This window comes from Amaranthus tricolor, chromosome 4 (genome assembly GCF_026212465.1).
Source record: "Amaranthus tricolor cultivar Red isolate AtriRed21 chromosome 4, ASM2621246v1, whole genome shotgun sequence".
NCBI lineage: Eukaryota > Viridiplantae > Streptophyta > Magnoliopsida > Caryophyllales > Amaranthaceae > Amaranthus > Amaranthus tricolor.
The window spans coordinates 27,343,909-27,358,684 of record NC_080050.1 but is presented as its reverse complement, the minus strand read 5'-3'; the positions used below and the strand labels follow the sequence as shown (position 1 = coordinate 27,358,684).

The window sequence follows — 14,776 nt, the reverse complement described above, 5'->3', positions numbered from 1 at the left end:
CACGGAGAGAAAAACCTAATATATGGGTAGAATCACCCAATGAATGGGTAGAACAACTCTCTTAAAGGGAGAGGACAAATATTTATTCTAATCATATTCAAAAAGCTTAAAACGAACAAATTTTGTGGTTTACCATCAACCAAAAGATTCATAATAGCCCCAAACCAACTATGGGAATTAGGATTTTTTAGAGAGAGAAGAGAGAAAAGGAAAAAGAGGTGGTTGGTTTTTAGAATTCCATTTCATTCAAAATTTAAGTCTCTTGTTATCCTTTGATTTTAGACATTGAACAATTTTAATTATCTTTAATGATTTTTAGCTAAATATTATAAAAGTTTGATATTAATAAAATTATACTAAGACGAGTCAAATAACATTTCGCTTGATCATGTTTTAACAAAAAATTGAAAATAAAATACAAATTAAGAGTGTTCAGCAAGTCGTGTATGAGACCGTCTGATCGTGAGACAGACCCATACAAACAGCTCAAATTATTTATTAAAAAAATTATGACTACCTCTAAATTTTTTTTTAATAAATTAGAATTGGGTCAGCCTATATTAAATTGTCTAATGGTAAGATAATTTTAATTAAAAATTTATCAAGAGTGATTGGTGAATACTGTCAAACAAAAAATTGAGAGATTTAATCAAAATAGAAGGGACTAATAAATTCTTATATTCTATTCTATTGGTCCTTTTATCTGTTTTATTTAAAATATTTTTATAAAATAAAAGTGATCATAATCTTATATGAACTCATATGGACTCATAAAAGTGATCATAATCTATGTCACATGTTATTAAGTTCATCTTGATATATAATTTTTTACTATATTTTTTTAATAATTTGTTATGCTTATAATATATTTGTAAAGATAAAATAATGTTCAAAACCTTAATTATAAAAGATTAAAGTTAAACTAATAGATTAGTTCTTCACTATTCATTTCATTCTGCCATCTTAATATGTAATTCTAAGTCTTCTAAAAATTTTTTCAATTGTCATTTTTAATCTTTCTTATCCCCTAAATTTCAAATTTATTGCTTCTTTATAAATTCACTAATATTCTATCTTTGCACATACCTAAATCATGTTGAACAATTCTCCTTCTTTAGCATGATATTATACTTCATTTCTCCTAAAATTCTATGCGAGTAATACATTTTTTATCGCTATCTAGTTAGTCTCAGCTTTAAAAGTCATCTCTAAATCAACTTTTTTACTACTTTTCCAAAAAAAAAAAAAACTTAAATATACCCTCTTATAATCTCGACCTTCGTCTCTCTCCCCTATTTCCTTTCTTTTGTTCTTTCATGTAAGAGAATATTCAAAACAAGAAATTTGTGTTTATAACTTTCAACTTATGATTCACCACAATTACTTTCTCCCTCCTTTGACCATGTTTAACATAAAGGTAGACCACTATAAATTAGATTACATCAAAATTTACTCAATATTAACCAATAAGTGTTGTTAATATTATACCAAAATAACATATCTAATTAATATTTGTACGTGTAAACCTAGTAGAGATAGTCTTTTTTTTTCTCTTATGTGCCACAAGTCATAACATTAAAGATTATGGCTTCATTCTAAAGTAGTTAGGTTCATCAAAAGAAAAATTAGTGGCAAGAAAAATTAAAAGAGGGGTTTTAATGGTGTTGGTGGTGGTGATGGTGGGAGAATGGTGGGGATTGGATAGGGGTAGATTGAGATTGAGAAAGAGGGTTTAATTAGAGTTAACTGGGTAATTAGGTTAAATTAATAAATTTAATTGAAAGTCAAAGATAATTTAGCATAGTCAACGGTCATTTAGCAGGTCATCCGATGAAGTGGTTGTAATGATATCGTGTTTGGTAATTTGAAGGTTGTTGTTTGTAAAAAAAATGTTCGAGGCTGTTTATTCTAAAATGACTAAACTTTAACGCTGTAGTTTGTAGATGATCCTTATTTATTTGAGTTAAGATTAGAGAATTTTTATATGCAAGAAAGAAAACAGTTAAACTTGTTTGTAGGCAAAAAAAAGTTCGAGACTGTTTATTCTAAAATGACTAAACTTTAATGCTGTAGTTTGTAAATGATTCTTATTTATTTGAGTTAAGATTAGAGAATTTTTATATGCAAGAAAGAAAACAGTTAAACTTGTTTGTAGGCTGTGAAAATCAACTCTTATCATAAAAATGAACAAAACACTTAAATTATTGATGTTTGCTTTAGCTTTTTGCATTAATAAATTTTTTGTATTTGTTATGAAATGTAATGTTAAAGCTTAGAATAAATTTTGGTATATTAGAAGCTAAGGAAAACTAAAATTAAGGAAGCACATGCAAAGTGATTCATAGTAGAGAAAAAAATGTCTTGAGATCTACAAAATAGTAACGGCTTGGTATTAATTCCAACTGTTTACTCCAATTTCAATCAAGTTTAATTGGTCTTCAATTCATTCCAAAAAAAGCTAGCTGGTCACTCCAACTTAGCTATATCTATTTACTTGGTAGTTTATATTTATCTACGAAGTATTTATCAAATAAACTACTCACTACTAATAAATATTAAGACGTAGTGGAATCCAACTGACTAAATAACAAGTATTTACTCTATATTTTATTTATTTATTTATTAATAATTGATAATTATCTTAAGAAATCAACTCAACCATTTGGTTGAGTCTCATAATATGTTATATATTCTAACACGTTCTCTCACAAGAGATTCCTATGAGATAGAAATGTGGATACAACAGAGGCAATCCTCGTACCTAGTATGAAATATTCTACTTGAATTTGAAGGGTGGTTGAGATTTGAACTTGTGACCTCTTATCATATTGACTCTGATGCCAAATTAAATAATCAACTCAAGCAAAAACTTAAACTGATAATTAAAACATAAAATATGTTATATACTCTAATAAGTTTACTTACCATCTCACCTAAAATTTTCCTAATTATGGCCAGACAAGAAGACTTTTTTACAGTTGGAGTTGATGCCATTAATTATAAAGAGAATTAATTGGTATAGGAGTGACACTAGGATTAGTACTTTCCTGTAAAGCAAGGCATATGAAGTACTTTCAAGTTTCATTCATCACTCTTCATTTAATTCCTTCACACTATATTCCTTCTACGAATCTTTTATATACACGTCATCGTGGAGAACAAGCCACATTTTGATTACTCCATTGTGATTTAGTAACTAGTAACACAAACAATTAACACACCTACTAAGTAATTAATAGGTACCGTTGTGTGAGTATAATTAAAAGTAAAAAAAATAAGAAAAAAATCTGAATAATAATTAAAGATTATAGTATAAATATTACCTAAAAAGATATTATAAAGTTATAGAGACATATTAAAATAGAAAATATAATTATTTCTTAAAAAAAAAGAACCTTATAAAGGTGAGCAATAAGGATCAAATCCATATCCTGAAAAAAATAATATGTGTTCCTACTGAAAAAACTCAAATGTCGCTGTTATTTTGAAGTTATTACCCATTTTTAAGGGCAATAAGAATCTCACAAATTTCCAAACTTTAAACTATCCATCATCAACTATCAAAATAATAAATTACCAAAAAAGTCTTAGAGGTCATTTTGTAAATCATTAAAATTAACATAATATATAAAATAATACTAATTATTTTAGTTTTAAACAATACTTATATAAGTTATAAGAGTAAGTATGACTTTCTCAAGTAATAAAGAAAAAACAGTAAAATGTATGATGGGAACTTAACTCTTATTTGAGATTTTCTAAACACGACTTGGTATAATCTAAACCCCAACTTAGCATGTAAATCCCTACTGAACATGTTAATATATTTTTAATCTCTACTTCATACACTTAATTACTACTTGAGGAGCCACAAAATCGTACTTGAGGTACTCTAAATCCCTATTTAACACTTCCTAAACCTCTACTTGAGTTACATTAAACTGCTACTTGAATGGCTTGATGGAGAAGAGCAATGAATAAAGAAGAAAAAAGGTATCCATAAATTATAAAATGTCGTGATAGCGTGTATCAATTAGACACGTTTTCTCACAACAATTTGTGAAGAAAATTTAACTATAATTTTAGTTAATACTCCCTCCAATTCACTACTAATGTCCCATTTACTTTTTGAACACTATTCATCTCTTACTCTTAATTCGTATTTTATTATTAATCTATAAGTTAAAATATAGTCAAATGGATCTTGTTTGATTCGTCTCAATGTAAGGATTATTTATATCAACTTTTCATAATTTTTAATTATGCACAATTAAAGATATTATGGATTGAATGAGTGCACTGGTTATAGTGCATAAAGTAAATAGGACATTATTAATGAATTGAAAAGAATAATTAAAATTTTTTTTATTTTTATTTTTATGTCTGAACTAATATTCATAATTAAATAATTGTAATAACTCCCGTTAAATTTAGTACTCTTATATATAAAAATTACTTGTTTGAATTAAAATTTTAATTTATATAAAAGTTTGAGGTTGTTAGTTTACACGCAAATCGTTTAACAAATAACATGAAATTAGCTAACATTTTAACTTGCTCAACTTTCATTTCAAATTTAAAATGATAACTCGTATATCCTTCATGTTTTTTTTTTTTTTTTTTTTTTTTTTTTTTTTTTGAATCGATACATCCTTCATGTTTTATGTAGCTATTACAATTGGAAAAATACATACAAAAATATAATGATAACTATAACTTACATTTTATTAATATTTTGTAAATCATTTTTATTTAATACAAACTTGGATCCTTTATGTTTTATATAGTTATTTTTTTTTGAAATATAATAACCGTTTTGCTATTATTAAGGCTGCTCAATATACACAAAGTCATCATTTTGAGTTTTTTGATATACTCCAATAAATATACCAAATTTCAATGCCTTTTTGTCCTATAATTTATCAAATATCAACTAATTTTACCATTTTTTAATATAATTCAAAGCTAGTCATATTCATAATTAAATACTACTAACTACCTAGAACATTAACTAATTTAACATTCTAAAGCTAAAATATTTTACCTAACTACCAAACATAGTTCAATAAGTTCAATGAAAATTTTTATTTTATATTTGGAGAAAAAGTTCTAATAGATTGATATATATAAGATATTGTTATGATTTTTGCATTTTGAAAATTCACCTAATGACGTCGAGATAATAAAATATTGTATATTTATGAACGTTACTACTTTTAAGTGCCCCTTAAAATCGAAAAACAGACTTGTTTGATATGACAATCTAATGTATACATTTAAATTATTAGAGCGGAAAAATTTGACTAAATACAATGATTGAGATGGAGTATATATATCTCTAATTAAATGAGTTACTTAAGCTAGCATCGTGAGAACTACTACTATTATCTATTGTCAAACTATTGTTGGCAAACTTATTTGATGAATATTCTAAACTACATTAAGTTAGTTAATTTAGCTAGCTAGAGAATATTCATAGTACATCGACACAATTGTTGCAACTTGCAAGTATATATGATTAAGGGATTCTAATTAGCTGCCCTTCAATTATGAGCACAACAACCTAATACAACAAGAGAACAATTATTCATAGTTAACATACCTTAAGCAAAATTATCTACTATTTATTATGTAATTTGAAATTTAATTTTTAATTACCTATTAGTATGTGTAACTAAATTATTACATTTGGTCTGAAAATTGAAAAATAAAATATAAACACAAATACATAATATGAAAAATTTTGAAACGCTATTTTTAATTCTTAAAATGTTACAAGTTTTAACTTTTCAAAACAGTTACATACACCACTAAAAACTACTTTTAAGTTTTACCGAACAATAATATTAAACCATCAACAACAACTTAAATCGCTACGTGAAACATACACACAAATGCGAGTTTTAGAAAATAACCACCCAATGATGAAAGTTTTCTTTTAAAATTTTATATTTTTTATTTTGGCAAAAGATTTTTTTTTTCATTCATTCGAAAAAGAGAAATATACAATAAAAAAATTAAAGACCTATCCAACCTAATTGCATTAGTACGAAAACGAGGCCCACCTTCTATTCTTTATTTCTTTTGTTGGATTTTTTTTTAAAATAAAATTAATAGTTAATTATTAATTAATTCTAAAATTAAAACCTATATTATATTATCGAAATTTTTTAAAAATAATAATTAAAAACAACAAAATTAAGAATATATCTATATCCCATAGAAAGATAAGATATTGGATATATAATATTTAAAAAATATATCTCTAACACTCAATTCTATGTAATTAGTTACAAAAACAAAATTAAATATTAAAATTCCGATTTCTTAGTTATGGGCTATATGAGCTAATGGTAGTTCAAGGAAAAGAGGAAGGAATGAAAAAGATAATGACAAATTAGGGCTTAAATTTCGGCTTAATAATTTATCAAAATTAATCATCATAATAATCGTAAATAATAACTAATACAATAATTAATTATAATTATAAATACCATTATGAATAAATCCTAACCCCCCATCTCCACTTCTCTCTTCCTCCTTCCCACGTTACCCAGAATCTCAACCCCCTCCTCCTTCATTAATAGTAATAATATTGATTTATTAATTAAAGCTGAACCGTTAAGCTCAGAATTCGACGTTTTCTCAATTGAGCCGGAAAATACATACAATCTGACAAGAGTTTCAGCGTCAATAATCATAAAAGCGTCAACCGACAAAACGTTGATAAAATAAATCAATATCAACGCTTTTACATTCTGTGATCATTTGAATGGTTTGGTTAGAAAAAAAAAGGTTTCCTGTAAAATTTAGTGTTTCTAGAGAGAGAAAGATTATGACGCAGAAGAAAAAATTGATTACACTTAAAGTTACGCGGAAGTTGCTAATTTCCGCTGTTAGTATGATAGGGTTATTGGCTCTTTTCATTATTCATATACCCAGAGTTCCTAGTTTGCCTGATCCCTACAAACTTCCTACGGTTTTTTTCTGTCTCTCCTCTTTAATTTTTTTTATTTGATTTCTGATAATGGGTTTTTTATTTTTTGATTTAATTTGATGGGTTATTGAGAAATTACCATTATTGGGTATTTAAGGTTGAAAAAATTTATTACTGGGTAAATTGTTTTTCTGCATATATAATGATGGGTAGCTTGCAGAATGCTTTTTTGTGCTGATTGTTTTAATATGATTGTTTTAATGGGCAATTGGGCATTGTTCTGTTTTTTTTTTTTTAATTTTTTTTTTGGAAATATTATTATTGTGGTTATACTGTTTAGTGTTGTTGTTTGAGTGGAATTAGTCCTGAATTGATTGCTGATTATTGGGTGTGTTTCTATATGCAGCAGCATGAAGCTAATTTCCAGAAATTTAATGCCGAGAAAGAGCATGTACTGGAAAATGCACCTCCAAATGTTACAAAACCTTCACATACTCCAGAGAAGGTTGTCACTTCTTACATTTTACTTTACAAGTTTCAATTTTTTCATATAATTTGCATGTTTTTTGGTTTGATTCAATTTTAAGGGTCTAGAGAATTAGGATTACACTGAATTAGAACGAATTGCGGGGTTTTGTAAGTGTATTTCTAATGCAAAGATTCAAAGACTATATGTTATGAACATATATCATCATCATCAACCCGATTCCCCGCTAGAAAACAGGGTCCGGGTGAGGAAAGGTAACGGACAATCTATACCCATACCCTCTCAATAAAGAGGGCAAAGGAATGCGGTCAATTTTACCCCAAACAGTAAGAGCCCTGTATAGAGAAAAATATGAGTGACATTGCTGCCATTAACATATATATGATGCAATAAAATTTATGCATATTTTTTGATCAAATTTTCACTCGTTTATATTTGACAGTTGGTTGGTGCCACTGGGGTATCAGACTATGCTAAATTGTGGAAGAAGCCTCCTAATCGTGATCTTATGCCTTGTGTAGAGCCTAGTGATTCATATACACGTAAGGAATTGATCGTTGGTTTTCTTTGATTTAAGAATTTCTTGAATTTGTCATATATGCTCATCATACTGTTATGGTTCATGCATTTTCAGCTCCTTCAGAGTCGTCACAAGGTTACCTGCTTGTTAATACTAATGGTGGTCTTAATCAAATGAGAACTGGGGTTCGTTCTCTCTCTATTCTTTCCCTTCCTTTAGACACTTATTAATAGTATCTCTTTATTGTTTTGAGTTTATTTTCAAGGATGAGTTTTTGATTTAGCATAAAATTGAAACCTTGGTTTATGTAGCCAACCCCATCTGCTTGTGATTATACTTTTGGCATTGTTGTTAATCTTTGTGAAAACACATTGTGGTGACCAGAGTTAGTGACCCTTTAATTTCATTTGATGGTATCACCGTCACATGATTCACTAATCTCCTAGCGAGTCACGAATAAAAAAAAGCGAACTATGGTTGGTTTAGGGCTATTTTAGGGTCATTTTCAGTGAATCGCGAATTTAAAAAGCGAATTATATTACGCTGGATGGTGTTCGAAAGATTGAAATTAGTTGAATAGCCTGTAAACACACCGGAGGTTCTATTAGCAAGCAGATGGGTACATTATGAATCTATGCAAGAAGAAAAATCATAATTACTTTTGTACTTGCATTCCAGATATGTGATATGGTGGCTGTGGCACGGATCATCAATGCAACGCTCGTAATCCCAGAACTTGATAAGAGGTCATTTTGGCAAGACTCAAGGTATACATTGTATTTCTATTGCTCTTGACATGGCCTCTACTCTCTAGTGACTGGTGCAGATGATTTGAATGCTTTTCATCTCGCTTTTGCTAATGTCTCCATAAATTTATTGCAGCAACTTTGGGGATGTTTTTGATCAAGATCATTTCATTACTTCTTTGGCTGGTGATATCAAAGTAGTAGAAAAGCTACCCAAGGAGCTTTCGACTGCTCCTAGAGCGGTGAAGCATTTTCGAAGTTGGTCTGGGTTAGACTACTACCAAAATGAAATTGCTGGCATGTGGAGCAACTTTCAAGTATGTGTTACTATTTTCTTGTTAAATGCCGTTTAGCGAATTTCCGAAGAAGTAATATCTGCATTTTGATGGGTGATTCTAAACTTCTAGTTTTTTTCGCGTAGGTGATCCGAGCAGCCAAATCTGATTCTCGATTAGCAAATAATAATCTTCCCCTCGACATTCAAAAGTTACGCTGCCGTGCCTGTTATGAAGCCCTTCGCTTTTCTCCTAGGATTGAAGCAATGGGAAAAGTATAACCTCACTGAATACATATATAAATGCTTAATTATATAAGCTTTGAATTGACGTATTGAGGTTAAATGTTACTCTCTTTTGTGTAGTTGCTAGTTCAGAGAATGAGGAATTATGGCCGTTATATTGCTTTGCACTTACGGTATGAGAAAGATATGCTTGCATTCAGTGGATGCTCCCATGGGTTATCACCTGAAGAGGCCGACGAGTTGACAATGATTAGGTAAGTCGATATGTTGCAAACGTGCGATGTGTTTTAGACTGTTTCTGAGTCCTAGTTTTGCTAACGTAATGAAGCTATGTTATGCTGTTATGAAATTGAAGGGAAAATACCACACATTGGAAAGTGAAGGATATTAATGCGACAGAACAAAGAAATAAAGGGTTTTGTCCCTTAACGCCAAAGGAGGTTGGCCTTTTTCTTTCAGCTCTTGGATTTCCATCGGACACTCCCATCTATATTGCTGCTGGAGAGATATATGGTGGTGAATCTCGTATAGCTGATTTGCGGTCTCGTTATTCAATCTTATTGAACAAGGTATACCCTCTATGTTCTGCTCCTATACATCACTTGGAACTTTTAGCCTAGATAACTGGTTGCACATATTAATCGGCCAATGCCAGGATGAGATTTTAATTAGGTAGAAATAAGGAAAATAAGAAATAAAGCCATTTGGTGCAGGAACCTTAGAGTGTCAGGATCAAAGCACCGGTATCATATATGCTATGTTACTCGGACTCTTCATTTTACTTCACGTACTCGTGTCCGATCTTTGATGCTCAAACATTGGTATGACACTTAGACACTTTATTTTAGGCTCAAAATTGAATATTTAGACGTATCCGACACTTGGACACGTAACAGTGCCGACATTAGTCAAGTCCAAGTAACATAGCATATATGTTGTTCAACTAGAAAGTTTTATTTTATGGAACTTAGAACACTCCTCCTGAATAGACTATAATTACGTTTTATTCTTACAATGTTTAATACTACCCTTTCTACTTTGTTATTCCTTTGCATTTTCTGATTACCTCATGGCCATGGCCGACCTAGGTCATAAAATGTCGATCTTTTAAAATGTGGTCGTTAGTCTTAGGAAAGCTTAAAACTTGGACTTGTAATATGTCATTAACTCTACCTCTTGTTTGTTTTTAGGATAAAATAGCATCTGCAGAAGAACTTGAACCTTTTATTAATCATGCCTCTCAAATGGCTGCGCTGGATTATATTGTTTCTGTTGAAAGCGATGTATTCATTCCTACGCACACAGGGAATATGGCAAAAGCAGTTGAAGGTCATCGTCGATATTTAGGTCATAGAAAAACAATCATTCCTGATAGGTGATTTCTTTTCCGAAGCTGGCTTTTGTGATTAATGAATGTTTTTCAACGTTGTGAAATTAAATTGTTTTGTCACGATACCAGGAGGGCCCTTGTTCGCTTGTTTGACAAGGTTGAGAGAGGTTCATTAAAAGAAGGGAAGAAATTGTCAGAACGAATAATTGAAATCCACCGAAGATGGTAAGTTCAAGGATTAACTTGCCATTTTAAATATAATTTTGAAACTTAATCTTTGTCTGAGGATCTTTTTCGAGCCGAGGGACTCTTTGGCTGCATCCTCTTTTATGGGTATGGGCTGCCGGCTTGTCTTTTTATCCCCAAACCCTGATCATAATTCCTATAGGCGTGATACATCGAGTACAATGATGATTACCCAAATACCAACCTACCAAAAAATGATAACTTACCCTAAAACGGGATCAAATGATGAATCACCGAATGATGTCCTAAAATGAATTGAGCTGACGTTTGATTAAATGATCTGTTTTCGACCTCCCATGATATATGACGCGTACACGCTTAGGAATTAACATCATAGACATACATTGATGGATTTTTTTTCTACACAGGCAAGGGTCACCGAGAAAGCGAAAAGGTCCAGTATCAGGAACAAAGGGCATGGACAGATTTCGCTCCGAAGAAGTATTTTACGAAAATCCTCTGCCAGAATGTTTGTGTCAGAGGTCATCCTTTGAGCTGAATACTTCCACCATCAAATAACTAACCTGCAGGAATGATTTCATAGTTAACACACAATTTTGCTTCATATAAAAGACTTCTCTAACACCATTTCACCCACTTGAAAGTCGAGCTGAAAATTCTGACGACATCCTCTGATTCGATGCACACGCTAAAGTGTACATTCTTGAAGCCTGGCTCAAAACATGATGTGAACCTTTTCGGTTCAATTCCATCGAGACGACCATGATTTTGGCTAAATGAGAGGCGAGTTTATTATTCTTAAATCTTAAATATGACCCCATTTTTTGGTTGGGAGGCAAAATTTGTACATTTTCTTTAAGTAGATTGCAGAAGGCGAAACACACGACTTTTTTTGGGCTAGAGCGGAGGAGAATCGTCTTAATGTTCCTCACCCGGGTTTCTACTTTTCTATGTTTTGTTTTCTTCGATTTTTGGTTCCTCCCTTTACATAGGAATACCTTGCTGCTGTTGCAGTTTTTATTCTTTAGTGGGTAGATAACGATTTGGTAATTAACATGTATAGTTTGAACAAGATTTATTCATTTATTTGTTCATCAAATGCCAATAAAAATGATTTATTTTTTGACCGAATAATGGATATTATTTAATCTTCATGTTCAACATCTTTTTTGTGGTGCCTTACCTTTCCTTTACGAAGACAAAAAGTACCATAAATTATTGTAAAGGAGAAAGCAAAGCGGGAGTGGACAAAAAAAAAATCACATTATATTAATTTAATTTTCATAAATCATAATATTAATATAGGTTCTCTCCCGAATTTGCTTACGACAAACCTTATTGAAGGGTTGGAGGGTTCATGTTTCGACTAGTAGTAGTTTGTAAATGTGCTTCAAATGCATTTCAAATGCATTTTATATTACGGATATTTTATAATATACCACCGAGTTTTTTCGAAATTCACCATATACCACACGAAATGTTTTAATTCATCATATACCATTGAGTTTACGTCCGTTAGCACAGAATACCATTAATGACAACAGCTGTCAGTGTGCCATTTGTGATAAATTACCAGTATGCCCTTACGCATTCAACTGGCACCATTGTTAGGCTTGACTTTCCCAAATACAAAGCATTACTTCAAAAAATTGATCCTCCATCTTTCTTCTTCTCCATTCAAGAGACTTTGTATTCGTCTTCATTGATCTAGAACCCTTAAAATCCATCAAAAATCCTTAAAATCGATTTGTGTAAAGTGAATTGCAAGCTTGTGAAGTGATTTAGAACCCAAACACAAGTGGTCGTGACTGAATTTCGCACAAAGTTCGCTAATTCGGTGGATTAAGCATACGCAAGGTATTACTATCCTTATCCATTTGCATTTCGAGTTCTGATTTTGTATTTTTTTGCAAAATAGAGTTAGGGTTAGGGTTAAGTGTGATAAGTTGCATGCAAATTTGAATTATACTAAAGTGATGTGTTTTTGTTTTGTATGCGATTTATAATTTGGATTGTGATGTAATGTGTTGTTGGTAAATGTTGTTGTTAGGATGAGTACAATGTGGTTGTTAGTTCGTGCTCCAGGGGTACTTTTGATGTGAGGGTGGATGACACTGATAAGACCAATTTGATGGAGTTGATTGAGTATATGTTTGAGGATTCAGTGAAACAGAATGTATCTTCCTAAATACTTCACCCTGTATGTCACTAAACCTAGAACAAATCGTAAGTTAGAGTTAGTTGATGATGGGGCAATGTTAAAAATGTGGGAGTGGAATGAAGGGAATAGTGAAATTGAAGTGTTTATAGAAGAGACAGAAACACCATCCCTTGTGTTTCAGTCTGCAGAAGCTAGTTAGGCAAAAACTTTGAAGAACAAGGCTTAAAATATTAGGCTAATGGAGGAAGAGAATAGAAGGATGGCAGAGGAAGCAGAAGCTGAGGAGCAGCTTTTGGTCCAGCAAGCATATACTGTGGCTGTAGAGGTCCCTGTTTTGAATGTTGATGATGGTGAGATTGAATATGTAACAGTGTTTGCTACCCCAGTAGCAGATGAGGTTCTTCCAGGAGATTCACAACTTCAACCCTCACAATCTCAACCCTCACAACCTCAATCCTCACAACCTCAACCATCACAACCTCCATGCTCACAAACATCTCAACCAAATAATCCTCCAAGAAGGAAAAAGCTTACTCCTAAGAAGAAGAAAATACCCCCTGCATAGTCAACCCAACAGCAGCCTAGGCAACCAACCCAGCCCAAAGAACAAACCAAGCTTAAACCCAAAGAGTGGAGGGTGCCTAGAAGCACTGCTGTTAAGTTTGGCCTTAATGTTGGCAAGAAAACTGCAGCAAGAAGACATATCAACACTAGGGGCAAGAAAATCCAAAGAGTGGTTGAAGAAATTGATGTTAAGTCTGATGCTTGGCCTTCTGATGATAGTGAAGATGGTGATTATGAAGCTTCTAATGTTGAGGCTGATTTTGATATAGAGTTGGACAGTGAGGATGAGTACATTGTGAGAGAAGAAGATGTTCGTGATAATATACATGAGAAGACCTTTGAGGATTACTTAGATGGGTCTCATGTGTTAGACAAAATGTACAAAAATGGTAAAATCTGGTCTCAATTACCATTTGGATCCATTGTTCTTGAGGAGTGATTGATATTTGAAACCAAAACACAGTTTCTAGATGTATTCAGAGATTACTGCATACAAGAGGGCTTCTTGTTTCCGTTGACCATGTTGACAGTAAGAGGTACATGTCAATGCAGCTGGTGGTGGAGAGTTTGAGGTGAGGGATGGCCATGTCAAGTTCCATGTCACCCTTGGAAATATGACTTGCGGGTGTGGGAAATGGCAAGGATCAGAGATCCCTTGCAAGCATGGTCTAAGGGTCATTTACAACCAGAGACTTGACCCTAGGGACTTTGTCTCACCTTTCTACAAGGGGGCTGCATACAAACTCACTTATGGAGACCACATCCACCCCACGGCTGATCCAACTCACTGGCCTTCACTAGATGTGCCAGAAATTGCACCACCCCAAGGGAAAAGAAATGCTAGCAGACCACCTAAGCAAAGGAGAAGAGCTACTCATGAAGCAAAAAAAGGAAAGAGGCATAAGAATAACAAATGCAGCCTATGCAAAGAACTAGGCCATAATGCAGTGACATGCAAGGCAAAAAAGGCATCATCAAAGAAGGAAGCACATGCAGCTTCCTCTTCACAGCAAGGCAACACAAAGGGGAAGAGAAAGGCTGCTACTTAGCGTTGTTTAGTGTCATTTTTTGGTGAATAGTGTTTATTGTCAAGTTGTTTTTGAACAAAATGTTAACTACTTGGTTTGTATGACACTTCTTTTGTTTATCATAATTCCAACGACTATATTTTTTTAAAAAAAAATGGTGTTTGACGCAAATAAAAAAAGTAAATGGTATATGGTGAATTATTAATTTACCACAAACGGCATACTGACGGCAGTTGTCATTAATGGTATTTTGTGCTAACGGACGAAAACTCAATG

The 14,776-nt window shown here is 32.0% G+C and overlaps 2 protein-coding genes across 3 annotated transcripts; both read left to right on the top strand.

Annotated features, from left to right (window-relative positions):
* The first annotated feature begins 6,522 nt into the window (after window positions 1–6,522).
* LOC130811264 (O-fucosyltransferase 7) lies at window positions 6,523–11,324 on the top strand. Of its 2 annotated transcripts, none has more exons than XM_057677489.1 (12): window positions 6,523–6,979; window positions 7,347–7,442; window positions 7,867–7,966; window positions 8,059–8,129; window positions 8,623–8,711; window positions 8,827–9,007; window positions 9,112–9,240; window positions 9,331–9,464; window positions 9,566–9,779; window positions 10,401–10,585; window positions 10,670–10,765; window positions 11,155–11,324. In XM_057677489.1, exons 1-12 carry the CDS (start codon window positions 6,773–6,775, stop codon window positions 11,303–11,305), a joined length of 1,653 nt encoding a protein of 550 aa, XP_057533472.1. In that variant the 5' UTR covers window positions 6,523–6,772; the 3' UTR covers window positions 11,306–11,324. The 2 variants fall into 2 exon arrangements, with proteins under 2 accessions (XP_057533472.1, XP_057533471.1); XM_057677488.1 differs by having other exon boundaries at window positions 7,344–7,442.
* A 2,762-nt stretch (window positions 11,325–14,086) lies between these two features.
* On the top strand, window positions 14,087–14,521 carry LOC130810920 (uncharacterized). The gene has a single exon (XM_057677041.1). The coding sequence runs from the start codon at window positions 14,087–14,089 to the stop codon at window positions 14,519–14,521; it is 435 nt and encodes a 144-aa protein (XP_057533024.1).
* The last annotated feature ends 255 nt before the right edge of the window (window positions 14,522–14,776 follow it).